This window comes from Sorghum bicolor, chromosome 10 (assembly GCF_000003195.3).
Source record: "Sorghum bicolor cultivar BTx623 chromosome 10, Sorghum_bicolor_NCBIv3, whole genome shotgun sequence".
NCBI lineage: Eukaryota > Viridiplantae > Streptophyta > Magnoliopsida > Poales > Poaceae > Sorghum > Sorghum bicolor.
Window position 1 is genome coordinate 59,633,438 of NC_012879.2, and position 13,373 is coordinate 59,646,810.

A 13,373-nucleotide genomic window follows, 5' to 3' on the forward strand; every position below is an offset into this window, starting at 1 on the left:
CCATAGTTTCTACACCCTCTGCCTAGTGTCTACCTGCTTCGTTCCAAACGCGTGGCGTTATCAGCTCCGGCTAAAGGGCCTGCAGTTCTTGCCCTGTAACTGTAACACTGTCGATTTGATGGCATACACAGCTATAGTTAGTTCCGGCATTGGAATTAGGGGTGCAAATGAGTGATTAGGTGCATCTCTAAACCTCTTTAGTTCAAATATTTATACTACTTCTCTAAAAAAATTAAAAAGTAGTACAAATATTTGAACTAAGGAGGTTTGGAGGTGCACCTAAAGATTACCCCTTTGCACCCCTAATTGAAATATACTCTCTTGGCTCTAAAATATATCATTTTTTTGGTACTATAAGTTAAAAGAGACCTAGTTTATATAAAAATATAAGAATAATTGTAATACCAAACAGATACCGTATCAAAATATATTTTATCGAAGATTTTGTAATAAAAAACACACCCCAACTTAGGAAGAGCTAGCTAGGTGGTTTTTCATTAATAAGAGAAAATAATAAGCACCCAAATTTAAACCGAGACGTGCTTTAAACCTAGGTTGTTTGGTGCATGACCTTTACACCTAACCGGTTCAGCTAGATGCAGTGGCGAAGCGTAGACGAAGTATGTAGCCATTATCCATTGGTCAGAGTAAAAGATAAGAGCAGTGCATCTATGTAGGTTAAGTCAGAAGCATCTTGAGCTAGCCCTTCTTTGTTTGATGCCATGCTCCGCCACTGTTTTCTGAAATTTACTAATACTAACTTGTTGTTGGTATATATATATATACTTTTTTTTGTAAATTTAATAAAAATTGAGCAATTTGATTCATGACAAGCATTCTATATTTTACGTTTGGAGACAGTACACGACGTGAGATTTGTGAAGCTGACCGTGGACTGTTCCATTTCATGCATTCTTTTTCCCGGCAGCCAACCCCACCTTCCTCTACTCCCTGTTGCTATAAAAAGGACCAGAGCTCGCTCCACAGCATGCACCACACCACCAACTAGCTATAACGAACAAGATCGTACTCCGTGCACACGTGAGTGACACGCCTCTGCCTCTGCCGTGCACGTGTGCTCGCATTTCCATCAGTCGTCGCGCTCTCCGATAGATGGCGTCGTCACTGCCTCCGTTCACGGTGCGCCGCGGGGAGCCGGTGCTGGTGCGGCCGTCGGCGCCGACGCCACGGGAGACGAAGCCGCTGTCGGACATCGACGACGCCGAGGGCATGCGGTTCTACAGCTCCGGCATCCACCTGTACCGCGCCAACCCATCCAAGGCCAGCCAGGACCCGGCCAGGGTCGTCCGCGAGGCGCTGGCCACGGCGCTCGTCCCGTACTACCCGCTCGCCGGCCGCCTCCGCGAGGAGCCAGGGAGGAAGCTCGTCGTCGACTGCGCCGCGCAGGGCGTCCTGTTCGCCGAGGCCGACGCTGACCTCACCGCCGACGACTTCGGGGACGTCAAGTGCCCGCCGTTCCCGTGCTTCGAGCGGTTCATCCTCGAGAGCACCACCGTCGCCGGCGTCGAGCCCGTCGTCGACCGCCCCTTGTTGTACGTCCAGGTGACGAGGCTCAAGTGCGGAGGCTTCATCTTCGGGCAGCGGATCTGCCACTGCGTGGTGGACGCGCCGGGCGCCATGCAGTTCGAGAAGGCCATCTGCGAGTTCGCGCGCGGCGCCACCGAGGCGCCGTCGGTGACGCCGGCGTGGGGCAGGGAGATGTTCATGGCGCGTCAGCCGCCGCGGCCGTCGTACCCGCACCTCGAGTACCGCGAGCCGGCGTGCGGGGCCGAGCCCGACAGGATGATGACGACTCCCCCGGGCGACATGGCGCGTGTGCCTTTCTTCTTCGGGCCCCGGGAGATCGCGGGGCTGCGCCAGCGCGCGCCGCCCGGCATGCGCTGCTCCCGGTTCGAGCTCGTCGCCGCGTGCATCTGGCGCAGCCGAGCGGCGGCGCTCGAGTACGCGCCGGAAGAGGAGGTTCGCCTGTCCTTCATCGTGAACGCGCGCGGTCGGCGCGAGATCCCGCTCCCCGAGGGCTTCTACGGGAACGCCTTCGCCTACTCCGTCGCGGCGATCACCGCCGGGGAGCTCTGCGGCGGGGACCTCGGGTTCGCGCTGGACCTAGTGAAGAAGGCCAAGTCGGCGGTGACCTACGACTACCTGCTGTCGGTGGCGGACCTGATGGTGCTCACGGGCCGGCCGCTGTTCGCGCTGTCCAGGACGTACATCGTGTCGGACGTCAGCCACGCCGGGTTCAAGAGCGTCGACTTCGGCTGGGGCGAGGCCGTCTACGGCGGGCCGGCGAAAGGCGGCGAAGGGCCGCTTCCCGGCGTCACCAACTACTTCTCACGGGCCAAGAACGGCAAGGGGGAGGAGTGCATCGTCGTGCCCATCTGCCTGCCCAAGGACGCCATGGAGAAGTTTCTGCTCGAGGTGGAAGGCCTCACTGCGGAGCTCTAGGCTTCTCGATGGGGTGCCTTCGTTCCGGTGTGTGTGCATGGCATTGGCATAATAGCCTACGCACAACTAAGTTGATGTTGATCTTCTTTTTTCGAGAACGTGTCCGTTGACACGTTTTTTCATTATCATCATTTTATTCAATTCTATGTATATTTATCATCATCATTTTATTCAATTCTATGGAGACAATGCAAGCAAGGAAACGTGTGGTGTTGTGACATTCCGTCCGTGCGTAAACTCTAAGATGAACGTCGTATAATCATTAATCAATCCTGTGGAAGTTGAATGTTTGCTAGATGGCACTTCACGGTACGGTGAGCTACTGATATGTCCACATGTTGAGAGACAATGGTTGTTTGTTTATATTGCTTTCACTTTACAAGTGCTAATTTAGCTTAACAGCTGGAATTAAAACAAAGCCACAAAGGTAAGAGAGTTTAGGTATTTGGAAGATCTTTATTAAACTGAAGCTTAGCGAAATTGAATGGCTTGGGCAAGGCCTGACAAGAATCTTGAACTTGAAAGGGGTCCATGGCGGGGTTATATTGAAGGTGGCAAGGCAACAACATATGCATGACAGGATGAGTAAGCAATTTGGCTTTGGTGCAACAAAGTAGGATTCCTTTTTTTTTTTTTTTGACTGAACTGGAGGGGCCAGAGCCCCTGCAGTAGGATTCCTTGTTGCCCCGATTATATATTCGGTGAAACTTGTGTTGCCATGCCCACTCTATTCTTTGGTGCTCATATTGGATCTAAATTTCTAGTGGGTGATCCATGGACACCCTCAACGAAGAATACAGTGTATGTGCTACTTTTTGGTGGCAACCACAGATGAATTTGATCTTGCATTTGCATTGGCCCGCTTGTAACACATCAAATTGAGAACTCAAGTAAATGTTTCAACTGGCTTTGTATCTTCTATTAATAAACAATACATTTGCCTGCAAATTATTTTTCAGATTGAGGTGACATATGTGTGTTTCACTGCTGTATATATATGTTCATACGTGTTGTGTGCTGCTCCAGTAGATGGAGCTGGCACATCCTTTTCATTTTCTGACCTGGCACTGGCAGGGTATTTGTTGTCCAATAAAGCAACGCATTAGAAGTTTCCATGCCCCTGAACTCTTGCTGTGAGCAACCTAGAAAGCAGTGACCCTCCTTTCACCTTACTGTCTTGCATGTCCCTTCTTGTTCCAAGGACTCCATATATGCAGGCACATGCCTACGCATGCAGCTCTCTCTTCCTCCCTCCCCTCGCCACCTGCACTTGCAGCCGCGGGGATGACCGGCGGCGGCAACGGTGGCCGCGGCGCGTGCGCGGTGTGCAAGCACCAGCGGCGCAAGTGCGAGCCCAACTGCGAGCTTGCCACCTACTTCCCGGCGCACCGGATGAACGACTTCCGCGCGCTGCACCTCGTCTTCGGTGTGGCCAACCTCACCAAGCTCATCAAGGCCAACGCCAGCGACGCCGCCCGCCGCCGCGCCGCTGAGACGCTCACCTGGGAGGCCCGGTGGCGGGAGCGCGACCCCTCGGACGGGTGCTACCGCGAGGTCTCCTGCCTGCGCCGCGACAACGCCGTGCTGCGCGCCGAGAACGCCGCGCTGCGGAGGCAGCTGGCCGAGCAGCAGCAGCTGCTGCTCTGCTGGTCGAATGCCTGCAGCAATACTGGCGGCGCGCTCCTGCACAGCGCCAGTGCCAACAACGGCACGCCGCCGTGTGGGGGCGATGGACTGCTAACGGCGGCGAGACCTCATCATGCACCGGCAGCTCCGGCGGCAATGCACACCACGTTGGCCTACCGTGGCATGCCGGTGTGCACTATGACGACGGCCAACGGCGGCGGCAGGAGGCCGGCATCGGATGCAGCCGCCATCGCAATTAGAGGAGGTGGTGGTCAGGTCGACGCTTCTAGGGATAACAAAAGCAGCGCCAGGTGAGGATACTTGGACGCTATAGCTTCCTTGTGCTCAGCTACTGCAAAAGCTAGCCGTTAGTTGCATTCTGGATACTTGTATTGGCTTCTCTCCATTGTTTCTGCAACTGCAGGTGATGGTAGCTATCGCTAACAACTGGGCAAAGAAAGGAGGATATCCTACCCCAAGTGTTGATTTTTGGTTACTTGTTTGTGTACTGTTGTCAGCAAGGCGGCTCAGTAGAAGTATATCGACGAGAGCTAGACTATACTTTTATATGTGTATTGATTGCTACTTCAGTCATACAATGATCCTAGGAATTACATTACTAATGAACCACAAGATCGAAAAGGTTTACCACAGCTTTGACACTATTGTTGATGATCCTCAGAATCACTTTCCTATTGATTTTTTGAATTCAATAACTCCAAATGGACTCCCCCCGCACGAGCTTAAGCTGAAAATCAATTGTCGTGTGATTCTTCTCCGCAATCTTGATCCGAACAATGGCTTGTGCAATGGAACAAGGCTCATGGTTAGAGCATTGCAAGACAATGCAATTGATGCTGAGATCGTTGCTGGACAACATGCACGGAAAAGGGTGTTCATACCAAGGCTTCCATTGTCTCCCTCAGATGATATTTCTCTTCCTTTCAAGTTCAAGAGAAAACAATTTCCAGTGCGCTTGAGTTTTGCCATGACGATAAATAAATCACAGGGACAAACCATCCCTAATGTTGGGATCTACCTTCCGGAACCCGTGTTCTCGCATGGACAACTCTATGTTTGTTTATCAAGGGGGGTGTCAAGAGCAACAACAAGAATTTTGGCAAAATCAAAAGAGGATTTGGATCCTACAGGGAAGAGCACTAAGAATATAGTTTACAAAGACGTCCTAAATTGGTGACTAACGATGTGTGTACTCAACCCATTTTATCAATCCTCATGTAAAATTATATTGTTGGTTGTGTGCTTGATATTTTAATTTTGTAGCATCAGAGTCCTATTTGTCTCCTATATAATGTTTGGGTTCCAAACTTTCAGGTTCATCTGACTGTTCTGGGAGCGTATGTGAAGAAATGGAAGAAATGGCATGTTCTTGTAGCACATCTGACAACAGTCAGGTCGACAGTAATGGAACATGGCTGATAGCCAGCGAGGAGGGAGTGTGAACTTCAGAAATTTGTATCAGTCTTGGACCTAAGGCCAGGGTAGTACAACCTGAAGGTGTGCTTAGGGAAAGGTTGAATTCTGTAACTGAAATCTGTTATCTGAATCAATACACTGACTGAAAAATTCAGCGTAAATAAAACGGGTTGCATTTGCAAAGCAGCATGATGTTATGCTCCAGCCGTTAGTATTGTAATTTTGGCCCTCATGCTATTGGCAATACAAATTCCCATATTTTCATTCTACAAGTTCCCTCATGCTCGTATTGTTTTTTTATTCCCAGGCTTCAAGTTCCCGCTAATAGAATGGAATACATGCTTAAAAATATAATTATGTAAAAATTGAAGTATGCAAAAAATCATTGTTTGGTTATTTTCATGTGCCAAGGTAAAGCCGTGGCGTTAGCACGGGCATTATACTAGTACTTTTATATGTGTATTGATTGCTACTTCAGTCATACAATGATCCTAGGAATTACATTACTAATGAACCACAAGATCGTCAGAGCAGCACATAATGAACCAGCCCTCAGCATGTTAATTTTTCATCCAGCACGACTCAACAACTGCTATATACTCCCTCCATCCAAATTGTAAGTCATTCTAATAATGTTGGAGAGTCAAAGCATCTCAACTTTGACCAAAATTATAGGGAAAATTACAAAGATTTATAACATCAAATAAGTATAATATAAAAATATAATTAATGAGCAATATAATGATACTAAGTTGACACCATAAATATTATTATTTTGTCATATAAATTTGGTCGAGATGGTTTGACTCTCTAAGATTTCTTGGAATCACTTATAATTTGGGATGGAGGGAGTATATATTATATATACATAAAGATGCAGTTACAAATTGCATCATCATCTATCATCCCGTACATTGTGACTCAAAGGTGCATGAGTTTCTGGCAGAAAACAACTCATCATCTAACAATAGATTAAGCAACAAAATAGCGTTGTCTTAATTTAAATCCATCGACCGAACAACCATCGTATCATAGCAAGACATGGTTTCACGTTTTGAAGAGACCAATTGATGCTAGTTACACTCCTTGCTTTGCAATGGGATGCCCGGCTCAACTGGTCACAAATCTACTCTTAGAGCAACCATAATATATATATATATATATATATATATATATATATATAAAGTAGTCCATATATATGGGACCTACGATAACTAGTCTATACACTAGTGGAATCGTGTGCTTTGCCTTGTGTCTACAACGCTCGGCAAACGACAAAAAACACCGAGTGTCACACTCAGCAAAGTCGAGACAGCAAAAAAACTTAACGTTAAGTTTTTTGCCGTCTCCTTTACCGTTAAGGTTTTTTTAGCCGAGACCCACGTAACTAGTCTATATACAACTATTATTATCTTCACACAATGTATATGAACCTGTAGTTATAAGATGGGTCCCAAAGATGATAAATAATTATTTATCTTCAATCCATCAGCCACTATAAAGAGAGAGAGGAAAAGGAGTAAGCCAATAATGTTTTTTATTCTCTATGGGTAGTCAATAAGCTTATGAGTATATTTTACTATGTACTACTCTATAGACTGGTCTCATAGTGTTTCAACTAGCTGATAGAGATTATTGTAATGCCTATATACTACTTTTGAGCAACATTGTAGTTGCTCTTAATTCGGACCACCAATGTTAGGAGGATCCTTCCCCACTTGACAAACCTAAGCATCATACCACACGTTAGTTAACATCACTAAGACTATCGGTTTCTTTAATTTGTCACAGCATAATTTTTTTTAACGGATGCAAAAGCACCGTATGTTTATTAGCAGAGGAAAATAAAAGGCAACAAAAGCTGGCCAAGCAGCTAGCACCACTTGCAACCGACTTACCACTTACTTCAGATCCACTACATATAGAGAAGGAAATGAAAAGGAAAAGAGACTACTAACACTACTACATTAAAGTTTGATCACCGCCGGTTGTGTGAGAATATCACCACCGGTTCATAGGCTGAGGGGTCACAAAAGGGTGACTTATTGGCGGTGATGAATGTTTTTACTATCGGTATGTGATACGACATTCTTAGAAACTGTGAAACAAATAGAGTATACATCTTCAACTTGACGTTCGTGAGGGTTGCGAATCGTGTTCCATCTTCCCTCGCAAAACAAAGGCCTTGTTTTCTAAAAATCCAAAACTTTACAAGATTCTCTGTCACATCAAATTTTACGGTAGGTGCATAGAGCATTAAATATAAATAAAAATAAAAATTAATTATACAGTTTGTCTGTAAATCGCGAGACGAATCTTTTAAGCCTAGTTATTCCATAATTAGACAATGTTTGTCAAATAAAAATAAAATTGCTACAATATCGTTTTTCAAAAAAAAATTAGAACTCAACAAGACCAAAATTCCCGGAAGGTGTCAGTAGTGTGACGCGTATCTATTGTGACGGTGACGTGGTGATGCGCAATGAAAAGTAGAAGATAGGCAGATAGCTAGGCTCGGCAGTGTAAATTTTATTTTACCTTTGAGGATTGAGGGCATGTGCTTTTATTTTTTCTTATTAGATTCATTTTGAGAAGTGTGTAAATACATATTTCAATCGAACTGTGTGGAAAGGAAAAAAAAAACCACCTTCGGCTCGGCGTTCACATGCATGGCGTTCCTGATGATTCAGGTCGGCGACGCACGCACGCACCTTAAATCCTTGATCTTGCTCATCGTCGCTCGCTCTGTGCGCGCGAGCCATCGCCAGCACCTCGTGGTGCAGGCGAGGGGGCGGCAGGCAGACAGTCAGGGACTCTTGATGGCGGTAAGAACGGGGGAAAAGAGAATGACATGCGGTCGTTGTTTCCAACGTATTCTAATTAAATAAATAATACCGGTGGTTGCGCCGCATATGCCTGATGGCTAGCTGATGCATCTCATTCTCATCATGCATATCAACGCGGGGTCCATCCGGGAAGTAACAAATCACAACAGCTTTAGTTACCACGATCGCTCAGCTCACACTCACAGTTAGCCAAAATTCAAAAAGCAGGTGTTTGTTTAGTCTAGCTAGGATAACCACACATCACACAAACATGTTAAAAGTGAATCATCGGTAGTTGCGTTGCGCCAATAATGCAGCGCGTGCATGCATTGCAAATGCAAATGTCGTCGTCGTCATCGTCGCATTCTAGCATCGTTCACTCGATTTTGGGCCTTGTTTAGTTCCTTCCAAAAATTAAAAAACTTTTAAAGATTTTTTGTCATATTAAATATTATGGTACAAATATAGAACATTAAATATAGATAAATACATAACTAATTATACAGTTTATTTGTAATTTTACAGTTTATACAGTTTATTTGTAATTTATAAAATATTTTTTTAATTTAGTTAGTTTATAATTAAATAATAATTATTATATACAAACTAAAGTACTACAATAGCTCAAAAAGAAATTTACAAGGGCTTTGTTTACTTCCACTCAAAAACTCAAAATTTTTTGAGCCTAGTTAGTCTATGGTTGAACAATAATTATTACAAACAAACAAAACTGCTACAGTGTAACGAAATGTTTTCGCTGAGGAACTAAACACGCCCAACGAACTAAGGCCTTGTTTAGTTCTGAAAATGTGAAAAGTTTTCGGTACTGTAGCACTTTCGTTTGTTTGTGACAAATATTATTCAATCATGGACTAACTAGGATCAAAAGATTCGTCTCATGATTTCCAGCTAAACTGTGTAATTAGTTTTTGTTTTCGTCTATATTTAATGTTTCATGCATGTGCCACCAGATTCGATGTGACGTGGAATCTTGAAAACTTTTTGGTTTTGAGGGTGGCCTAAACAAAGGCCTCGATATATCTGTCTCACCCTCCGCCCTAGCACGTTGAACTTGATGAACCTGAAACAGAGGAGCCAGCACAGACGATCTGATCTGACGGAGCACTTGCACGATCGAGACGCCGTCGTCCATTTCAGAGGCTGTTCTTGAGGCCGATGGACGAGAGCTGTAGCAAGCTGCGTGCACAGCAGCAGCCTTTTGGTTGCGTGCATCGGTGCATGAGCATGACTGCTGGTATATGATAGCCACCTGAGGCTGAGGATGCAATAACCGCCGGGCGCTTTCCTGTCCTGTCCCCTCCATTCCGGCCATCGCGGCCACCGGACCGGGCGCCATCTCGTTAGCTAGCCATCGGTGCAAAAAATAAACAAGGCCATAGCTTCTCATGTCTCGTTGCTCGAGAGATAGAAGAGAGGAGCAGAGGAGAGGAGCAGGAAGCTAGCGAGCCGCTGATAAACGTGTTGGGATGCTCAAATACGCTGGTAGTGGGTTAAAAATATGTACTGACGTTTCATTTTTTTTATTTTAAGTTTCACCATTCGTCTTATTTAGAAAATTTATGTAAATATAGTCAAATTTAAATCATTCTTGAAGAACTTTGATTAATAAATCAAGCTACGATAAAAGAAGTGATATTTTGCACAAATTTATGAATAAGACGAGTGATCAAAGTTGGTGTTAAAAAAAGTCAAACATCTTATAATTTGGTATGAATTGAGTATATCTTTTCTAAAATTTATGAATAATTGAATATAGATTTATCTTATATTTGCTCAGGGTTGATGAGCACCGTGGTGATGGGTAGTCATCCTAGGTGAGGAGCCGGAGCAATAAAATATTTTTTTAAGAACTTAGCACCGCATCAAGTAGTTCCGTTGCTCTCTGTTTTTTGGAGTTAGCTGCACTCACTGCTTTGTTTAGATGGATATGTATTTACCTTAATTCACATATGTTGAAGAGAATTGGAGTAGAACTTAAACTAATTTTCAATCCATGCGTTCAAGTGGATAATGATAAATATGCATCTAAACAAGGCCTATTCCAGCTTGGTTGACATATTATGTAAAGTGCATGCACTGTGTTTCTTACTGTGATAATAAATTGGTAATCGACGGAAATGTTTCTATATATAGAATATACCCTCTCTGTTTTAAACATAATTTATTGTAGCTTTATTCCAAGTCGTTTTTAAAATAACTTTGAACAATTTATAAAAAAACGCACCAACTTAATATCAAGTTAGTTTCATTAATTAAATTCTTCAATTAGATATGTTTAATTTGATTGCGTATTTATTTGAACACATCAACTCCGTATATGTTAACATGTTTTCACATAAATGCAGTGAAAATACTCTAAACCACCGTATAAATTGAAACAGAGTAGTATTATTGCGAAAGCACAATCGCGTCAAGAAGAAATACAGGACTAGCAATTGCAAGGCAGGATTGACATTGCAAATCTGCAAGTAGTATATGAATTGTTTCCAAGTTACCTTTCCACAAAACAAGTGCACAGCACCACCGTATTTCGTTGCGTACGTACAGCTGTGTATATAGTACGAAAAACAACACACGTCATCGACGAGACGAACACGGCGCATTTTCACAGTACGTACTTGATGACGTTCTACCTACAGTATGTAGTTGCGATCATGCCTTGGCAGACTAATTTTATACATGCGCACACCCTGACATGTATATATGCATGCACCCCGGCCGGCCGGCCGGCCGGCCGGTGCGCGGCGGTGGATCGCCTAGAGCTCGGCGGTGAGGCCTTCCACCTCGAGCTGGAACTTCTCCATGGCGTCCTTGGGCAGGCAGATGGGCACGACGGTGCCTTCCTCCCCCTTGCCGTTCTTGGCCCTGGAGAAGTAGTTGGTGACGCCGGGGAGCGGCCCTTCGCCGCCTTTCGCCGGCCCGCCGTAGACGGCCTCACCCCAGCCGAAGTCGATGCTCTTGAACCCGGCGTGGCTGATGTCCGACACGATGTACGTTCTCGACAGCTCGAACAGCGGCCGCCCCGTGAGCACCATCAGGTCCGCCACCGACACCAGGTAGTCGTAGGTCACCGCCGACTTGGCCATCTTCACGAGCTCCAGCGCGAAACCGAGGTCCCCGCCGCAGAGCTCCCCGGCGGTGGTCGCCGCGACGGAGTAGGCGAAGGCGTTCCCGTAGAATCCCTCGGGGAGCGGGATGTCGGGCCGGCCGCGTGCGTTCACGATGAAGGACAGGCGCACCTCCTCATCGGGCGCGTACCCGAGCGCGGCGGTGCGGCTGCGCCAGATGCACGCGGCGACGAGCTCGAACCGGGAGCAGCGCATCCCGGGCGGCGCGCGCTGGCGCAGCCCAGCGATCTCCCGTGCCCCGAAGAAGAAGGGCACGCGAACCATGTCAGCGGCGGGAGTGGTCAGCATCCGGTCGACGCCAACGCCGCCCGCGGGCTCGCGGTACTCGACGTGCGGGTAGGCCGGGCGCGGCGGGTTGCGCGCCATGAACATCTCCCTGCCCCAGGCCGGCGCGACGGACGGCGCGGCGGCGCCGCGTGCGATCTCGCACACGGCCTTCTCGAACTGCATCCCGCCCGGGGCGTCCACGACGCAGTGGCAGAAGCGCTGGCCGAAGATGAAGCCGCCGCACGCCAGGCGGGTGACCTGGACGTACAGCAAGGGGCGGTCGACGACGGGCTCGACTCCGGCGACGGTGGTGCTCTCGAGGATGAACTGCTCGAAGCACGGGAACGGCGGGCTCTGGACGTCGCCGAAGTCGTCGGCGGTGAGGTCGGCGTCGGCCTCGGCGAACAGGACGCCCTGCGCGGCGCAGTCGACGACGAGCTTCCTGCCTTCCACCTCGCGGAGGCGGCCGGCGAGCGGGTAGTAGGGGACGAGCGCCTGCGCCAGCGCCTCGCGGATGACCGTGGCCGGGTCCTGGCCGGCCTTGGCTGGGTTGGCGCGGTACAGGTGGATGCCGGAGCTGTAGAACCGCATGCCCTCGGAGTCGTCGATGTCCGACAGCGGCTTCGTCTCCCGTGGCGTCGGCGACGACGGCGCCACCAGCACGGGCTCCCCGCGCCGCACCGTGAACGGCGGCAGAGACGATGCCATTGCCATGACGCGCACGTACGTGATCAGCTGAGAGCTGTAGGTGGAAACGCGAGGCAGTGGAGGTGGCTGCTGCCTGAACTGAACTGAACTGAACCGAACTGAACCTGATGAGAGTTTGCTTGGTTTTATAGCGCGTAGTGGGGGTTGGTGGTGCGAATCGGGAAACAATGCAGCTTGGTCAGCAAAAGTCCACGGAGGCTGGCGCACGCGCAGGTCATGAGAGATATGGTGCAGCGTGGCAGACGGCCAGTAGGTAGGTGCATGGAAAATCGGGTTCGGGCAACTGGGTGGTGGTGGTCGTCTGATCACTACAGCGGGTAGTGACGGGTTCAGGGTGAACTAAACAAGGCCCAAGGTGGAGAGGGTGTTGGTACGTGCTAGGCTTGGCGTGCTTAAGCTGGATCCGTTTGGATGCATGTCATCTATTGGAGGCCGCGGAATTGTATTGGGCTTAATACCAAAACAGGCATGGCGTTGAAATGGTCACAATTCGAATATTATTATATTATCTGTTTGGATGACCATTGAATTGGCTCTTGGGATCCTAACAAGTAGCTCAAATCTGACTCTTGTTTGGATGCTGGCTGTTCTTGTGCCGCCGGCCGATGGACGAGAGCTGTAGCTGCCGGCCGATGGATGAGTGTGCCGCCGGCCGATGGACGAGAGCTGTAGCTGCCGGCCGATGGATGGACAATGATTTGATTGCTGAATACTCCGTCCTTGGTACAGAGCAGGTCTTAACATACAAAAATCAGGCACTGAGGATAGTTTGCCTTAGTACAGACAAAAAGGGTAGATGGCGAAGACAGTATGACTATTTGAGAGAGAAAATATATCAATACGATTTCCTTTGTTAACCCAATAATGGTGGTATATTGCATCTTGCGATAATGTTCGT

The 13,373-nt window shown here is 47.6% G+C and overlaps 3 protein-coding genes across 3 annotated transcripts; 2 read left to right on the top strand and 1 right to left on the bottom strand.

The window, feature by feature from the left end:
* On the top strand, positions 993 to 2,683 carry LOC8065604 (benzyl alcohol O-benzoyltransferase). The gene has a single exon (XM_002437527.2). It carries the CDS (start codon positions 1,114 to 1,116, stop codon positions 2,461 to 2,463), a length of 1,350 nt encoding a protein of 449 aa, XP_002437572.1. The 5' UTR covers positions 993 to 1,113; the 3' UTR covers positions 2,464 to 2,683.
* On the top strand, positions 3,748 to 4,404 carry LOC8064971 (LOB domain-containing protein 2). The gene has a single exon (XM_002437528.2). The coding sequence runs from the start codon at positions 3,748 to 3,750 to the stop codon at positions 4,402 to 4,404; it is 657 nt and encodes a 218-aa protein (XP_002437573.2).
* LOC8064973 (benzyl alcohol O-benzoyltransferase) lies at positions 10,821 to 12,573 on the bottom strand. The gene has a single exon (XM_002438948.2). It carries the CDS (start codon positions 12,479 to 12,481, stop codon positions 11,129 to 11,131), a length of 1,353 nt encoding a protein of 450 aa, XP_002438993.1. The 5' UTR covers positions 12,482 to 12,573; the 3' UTR covers positions 10,821 to 11,128.

Bases quoted from the DNA above. Each gene is read 5' to 3' on its own strand.
- LOC8064973 (XM_002438948.2), bottom strand. From the start codon at position 12,481: ATGGCAATGGCATCGTCTCTGCCGCCGTTCACGGTGCGGCGCGGGGAG.
- LOC8064971 (XM_002437528.2), top strand. From the start codon at position 3,748: ATGACCGGCGGCGGCAACGGTGGCCGCGGCGCGTGCGCGGTGTGCAAG.
- LOC8065604 (XM_002437527.2), top strand. From the start codon at position 1,114: ATGGCGTCGTCACTGCCTCCGTTCACGGTGCGCCGCGGGGAGCCGGTG.